This window comes from Charadrius vociferus, unplaced genomic scaffold (genome assembly GCF_000708025.1).
Source record: "Charadrius vociferus isolate BGI_N301 unplaced genomic scaffold, ASM70802v2 scaffold90, whole genome shotgun sequence".
Lineage (NCBI taxonomy): Eukaryota > Metazoa > Chordata > Aves > Charadriiformes > Charadriidae > Charadrius > Charadrius vociferus.
The window spans coordinates 8957078-8963717 of record NW_009647222.1 but is presented as its reverse complement, the minus strand read 5'-3'; the positions used below and the strand labels follow the sequence as shown (position 1 = coordinate 8963717).

Genomic DNA, 6640 nt, shown 5'->3' with positions numbered 1-6640 from the left:
GTTTTGCAATGCACATGAAAGAATTTGGTATATTAATAATAAATGGAAGGCCAATTTTGTGATGTGTTTTGTTAATTAAGCTCTGGCCTGTGCTTGCTAATCCCTATTATTACGGTCATATTAAAAGGAAAATGCCTTGAGCAAGCTGAAACCAATGCTATTGTTCACTTAGATACCTGTGAAGGTAAGAAAGGTGATGAGTAAGTGTTCCTAGAGATCAAAGTAGAAGTGTGTGCATATCTCATAAGGTAAGACATCAAAAGGAAGAGCTACCCTGCCTGTGGAAGCACTTATTTTTAATAAGCCACAGGTTCCTCACAGGCTGTGCCACTTGTACCCTAGATGTGAGTCTTTACTCTCCCTTATTTTCTGCTAGCATCAGCAATATGGAGTCCTCTACATTTGTTGTGAGGGTAAAATACTGCCTAGTGAAAACACCTGCTTATCAAAAAAAAAAAAAGTAATTCTGAAGAGCTGCTAAACCAACAGCTGGCATTCATTCTATGCACTTACGCCTGTGACTGATTCCCTTGGAGGGCAGGACCTGCTGTGCATTTTTGAGGTGCTCAGTACATGGCTTTCATTACATTCTGAAGTATCTGTTGAGATATCCAATAGCAAGATAAGCTTTTCAGCTTATTCAGAAAGAGGAAGCTGGTCCCCTGTCTAGTATGGGTGGATGAAATTTGGCCACCATATGCATTCCCATTCTCCCAAAAAACCCTAAAGCATGGTCTAGATCTGATACTCTGAATAGCAGAGGCATACTTCTCACAAACTGCATTATAAGCTGTTTGCTGAGATGGTCTTAGTCCTGCTCATTTGGTACTCCTGATACCTGTGCTTCATACCTACATCTATATGTAGGCCAACATCTGTATGAGGTATCTGTTGAGGCGATGTGTGTGTTGGATGCAGGGAATTCAAGAGGGAGAAGCTCCCAAAACTCGCTCTTGAATATTAAAAAGGTGTTCCTATGTTGAGGGATTTCAGTTACTTGTCAGTGGATGCTTCTTGCTGATGAAGCAGACTGTTCTGTTTTGCTTTTTCATTTAAAAAATATTTGGACTCTGTAACAGTAGATTCCTGACCTATCTCCTATATGCATTTTTTTCTTTTTCTAACATTGAGCAACATAATGTTCTCCATTTATATTGCCAGGTGTTTGCTTATTGGTATGTTTGGCTTTAGATTTTGTGGGTTTAAAAGCTTCCTTAGGATTTTCTTGCAACCAGTGGTGAGTTTATATGTATAAACTTAAGAGAATTTAAATACACAGAGCTAGTGCTTGTAGGTACTTGGACTTGTGCTAATTATGCACCAAGATAATTCTTGTTTGAAAAAAACCCACAGTATTACAGATGTTAATGCTGGTTGAAATGTTTGGAAACTTCCGGTTTGACGTAGCTGGAAAGAAACTGTACTCATGGATGAATGGAATGCTGGAAATAGTGTGTCCCCATATTGGCCATCAGTATGTGTGGGTTTGACTACAAGCCTTCAATGCTCATTATTGTATTTCCTGCCTGAGAATATTTGCCCATAAAAAAACCCTTGTTGTATATTATGGTGACTGACTGACTTTCAAATAGTTGCAGTTCATAAAGGCTGACTAGTTATGAATAAGCTAGGAAAGCTTGGAAAAAGAATTGACATCAAGTCTTATTTCAGGCATTTGAAACTCCTGAAATACTTGTGGTTATAACAATTATCATGATATACTAGAATTAACTGTCTGAAGTTTAGCAACAGTTGAACGTTTGCCACCTGGGCTGCTGACAAATTAAAAAATAGCCTTATTCAATGTACTAGAAAAACCTGCTAAGTGTGTTTAACTCTTTATAGGCTTTTATCCTGCTCTATGGATATGCTAAAAAAAGTCTATTAGTTGAGATAAAAGAGTGTAGATAATTTAAGACTCTCCCATTGTGTTTAGTGCTGTGAAATTGTAAAATAATGAGGTTGTAAGCTCTTAAATATTCCCACCAAAGGTCCTATAGCGACAGTGCTTGGCTGCATCAGTACACTGGTGGTCACAAAGGAGAGATGCCTGTACTGTTAACTATACAATGCTAAATGCCTCATCACTGTGTGCTTGTGTTTCTCTGATTATTATAGATTCTCTAAATCTTAGATTTGACAAAGGATTTGAGGTGGCATTGCTGCGTTCATGCATGAGAGAAAATATCAAAATGAGACAGAATGTTTTCTTGATTAAGCAAAATGGAGATCTGAAGGCATCTATAATGCCTGTAAGAGACAAATGGGACAAAATAGTATCAACTGAGGCTTATTAGTAGCAAAGCTCAGTATTTTTTTGCAGTGAAAAAGGGAAACTGGTGGTTAACTCGGGAAGGAGGGGGTGACACAAAACTGTGAATCACATTTTTCACAGAATTCACTGATTACATCAAGACAGTGACCATCATAGTGGTATTTTGAAGACATAAACTCTTGGGGTTATTTCCTTTTGAAGTGTTTCTGGCAACTAAGGGTAAACAGCTTGCAGCCCAGAATGCCAAATGTATCCTGGGCTGCATCAAAAGCAGTGTGGCCAGCAGGTTGAGGGAGGTGATCCTGCCCCTCTACTCTGCTCTTGTGAGACCCCACCTGGAGTACTGCTTCCAGCTCTGGAGTCCTCAGCACAAGAAGGACATGGACCTGTTGGAGCGGTTCCAGAGGGGGACCACGAAGATGATGGGAGAGCTGGAGCACCTCTGATATGAAGACAGGCTGAGAGTTGGGGTTGTTCAGCCTGGAGAAGAGAAGGCTCTGGGGAGACCTTATAGCGAGTGGCCTTTCAGTATCTGAAGGGGGCCTACAAGAAAGCTGGAGAGGGATTTTTTTACAGGGGCGTGTAGTGATAGGACAAGGGGTAATGGCTTCAAACCGGAAGAGGGTAGATTTAGATTAGATATCAGGAAGAAATTTTTTACTATGAGGATTGTGAGACACTGGAACAGGTTGCCCAGAGAAGTTGTGGATGCCCTATCCCTGGAAGTGTTCAAGGCCAGGCTGGATGGGGCTTTGAGCAACCTGGTCTAGTGGGAGGTGTCCCTGCCTGTGGCAGGGGGGGTGGAACTAGATGATCTTTTAAGGTCCCTTCCAACCCAAACCATTCTATGATTCTATGAATTTGGTATCATGTAATAAAATGTCTCTTTCAGATGAGTGAAGTGTTGATGCTAAAATGAAAACAAGATATAGTTTTAAAATATCTATTGTTCTTCTTGAAACTGTAAGAAAGTTTATAATCTTACAATTTACCTTCCTGAAACAAATGTTTCATTTGTAGGACAAGGAAACTAATAACTTCATGTCTTTGTCTGCTGTCTGTTTAACAGGAAATAGCCCAATGCTCAGAATGATCAGAAAGTTATTCTAACTAGCAAAATCATATGTTCATGTACTGAAGAGTGCTAATTAAATAATCTGAAAATTGCAAGGCATTATTTTCCTGGTCGACTGCTACAAATAAAAGAATTCATTGTTTTTGTTTTAGTTCAAATGTTTCTTGTGAAGAGGAAGGTCTTGCAGAATGTTTGCAGTCTGCCTCAGGAATTGGAGAAAATAGTCTTGAATAAAACAATGTATTGTTATGTGTTTCTTCTCCAGAATTCAGGGTGTTTTTAGTGTGTTTACAGGTTTTTAATTTAATTTTTTTAACTTACTTACAGTTAACTTAGTAGTTCCTTGGCTGCATGAAGTCTAGAGTTACTCTCACTTTACTTGGCGCTGTGGTCTGAATGCCTTGTGCTCTTGTACTTCCAAGTCTGCCTTCTACAGTAGCAGGCTGCACATTCCACTTCTCAAAAAAAAAAAAAAAAAAAAAAAATTGTCATTGCAGTGTCCGTAACTTAAAATACAATTGTTTTTTTTTTTTTAAATAAATCCTTAGGTTTTTTAAATGTTAAATGCTGAGTATATAACTTATGTTCTGTGTGTCATGAAACACAGAAATATGCTGTATTTCCAAAACTCTAGCATTCCTCATAAGGTATGAAATTTGAATGTGATGTCTAACATAGTTTAAACTACTATTTCATAAATCAAGTGAACGTTGTTTTTTCTTGAAAATATTAGCGTAAAAGGCTTTCTTTGGAATACAAGGTGGTTGTTTTCTAGTATTGTAGGCCTGGTTGTTCTTTATACTGTTCTAAATTATGATGCTAGTTCCTTCAGTCCTTCTGTGGAGAAGGAGGTAGCGTGGGTGAATTATCGGTGGTTTGCAGGCAGCTCCTTAAGGGTGGCCTTATGCGATAATAGTAAGTGAACCATAATAGGTAAGCTAAATTCAGTTCTCTGAATACCTGTTTGAGATTTGGCAACTGCTAGATATTACCATGAGGTTAGAATTTGCTCAGACAACACCAAACGAAAGCATTAAAAATAGCATGAGGCAGCCAGCTCCCATTCAATATTAGCATTTAAAATGCTAATTTAATAGTGAAAATTTATGAAAGGAAATGTTCGTGCTAGAGACATAAATCCCTGGGCGCATAACTGGAGACACAAATTGATGCTAATATATGGCTTCAGTAGTTGTGCCAAGCTAGCATAACCTGTTTTAACAGTCTGCTTGGCTGTGAACCTACAGCTGGAGTAATTCTGAGCAGATGAATGATTTGCCCTTCTATTACAAAGGCTTTAGAAGGTATTCTTTGAGGAACTGAATTTTCTTAATGCTTTGATTACATACGTACATTGCATTTGTTAGTGTACAGTGTTAGTTTGAAACTGCCTGTTTCTCAATTTCTATTTCTCCTGAAAATGGTTATTTTTCATACTTCCTTGTTAATAGATAAAACCTGTTTTGACATGGATGCATCGACTGTCTTAATTTTTGGTGTCAGCTTCTTTGTCACAGTGGTAGCTTCTTATCTTGAATTATATTGTGACTTATGTTTAAAGGCGGGGGGGGGGGGGGGGATGTGTGTATTTTTTTACATGATTTAGACGAATCAGTGACTTGACTAATGCTTTTCTTAGATGCTACCTAAATTTTTTGATCTGTTGAAATGGATCTTGTCCAAAACCGAAAACGTGCCCCAATGAATGTTTTCAGGCAACTGTCTAAAAGAATTGGTTTTATCCTGTCATTGATGGTTTTGATTTTATTTTTTTTTTTGTCCTCAGCTTTGATTAGGAGTACTAACATATTTCTCTATTTATCGGCATAGTCACTTATTTTTCCAGCACTTAATATGGGGTATTTCCCTATATACTTTGAGGAGTTTTTCCTCAAGCAGATGGCTTGCACGTACTTCTGCTTACAAAATTCTGAATAAATGTGAACCTAAAAGTTGGATGGTGTCTTGTATTTAAGATGTGAGTCAGATATGATTCAAATGTAAAAATTACAAACCTGCTTTAAGTATATGAATGTTTAATCTACTGCCTTACTGCTAATCTCTATTTTTCAGTCAGGTGGTTAGGGCAGATAAGAAACTGACTGTGATATTTAATAGGCTGTGCAAATTCAGTTAACTAAGTTCTTATGCCTTGTTCAATGTTTACAAAAGCCAACCTGAATGACCTTGAAATCAATGGAAATATTACTCTGGAAGCAGTATCAGGCTTTTTTTGCCTTCGGTCATCTAGATCGGTGATTGCATGTTGATGTATAAACAAAAATGAAAGGGGTGTGTTAATTACATAGTGGATTTTCATTATATAGTGTGCACTTTTCTCCATATCCTTATCCTTTTGTAGCCTGTACATTGAACTATGTTTTTTTTCTTTAGAATTCGCAAGTTAATTCTAGGTATGGGAACTCCACATCATTGCTGTCAGCATCTTCCCACATTAAATTCTACAGTATACTTTTGAAATAGTTGCTATGCAGTTTGTCAGTAGTGAAGCACAGCTGTAACAAAGGGCACATCCAGTCTGTGCTGTATATATAGTAGTTGTGGTTCTTCCATACTGCATTCTTAAAAAAAACTCCACCCTATTATTATTCCTGATAGAGATGTTGCAATGCTTCTTTGCATGTCTTTGCAGTTTTATTAATTCTGAAAGATTAAACACAGCATAAAATTAAAGCATTAGGTACCTAATAGTGAGCATGGAAGAGGGAAATACTGTATTTGTGTTAAATATATTGATTATCTAAAACATTACCAAGCAATAATAATGCAGAACAATTGTGATCACTGCCTGCAATTACATTGCAGGACTAATACAATATAATGAAGCTTTGACTTTTAAAATTAATAACTTTTTTTACAGGAGAACCTGTGGCCTTTGTGGTGGTGTTGCAGTTAGCTTTTGAGATTGATTGAAAAATACTTTATGCTGTAGTGATTAACTCCTGCTAGTAGATTCTCTTGTTTCTAGGTAACAGTATTTGTGTTAATTAGATTTATCTTGTTTTCAGAGCTTTCAAGCAAGAATTGTAAAGTATTTGTGTCTTTATAGGTTGGAAATTACAAGCGGACGGTAAAACGAATTGATGATGGTCACAGGCTTTGCAATGATCTTATGAATTGTATTCATGAGCGGGCAAGAATAGAGAAGGTCTATGCTCAGCAGCTTACAGAATGGGCAAAAAGGTGGAAACAGCTTGTAGAAAAAGGTAATACTGTCTGATTTTGAACTCTGAAACTTTCTCAAATGGAAAAGAATGTTTCTGTATATC

At 37.3% G+C, this 6640-nt stretch overlaps 1 protein-coding gene across 1 annotated transcript in view; it reads left to right on the top strand.

Annotated features, from left to right (window-relative positions):
• Window positions 1-6640, top strand: part of PACSIN2 (protein kinase C and casein kinase substrate in neurons 2) — a 29316-nt gene that overhangs the window by 6333 nt on the left and 16343 nt on the right. The window contains exon 2 of the mRNA XM_009879698.1: window positions 6421-6577. Within this exon, the coding sequence (XP_009878000.1) occupies window positions 6421-6577 (157 nt within the window). The remainder of the gene's footprint in view (window positions 1-6420; window positions 6578-6640) is intronic.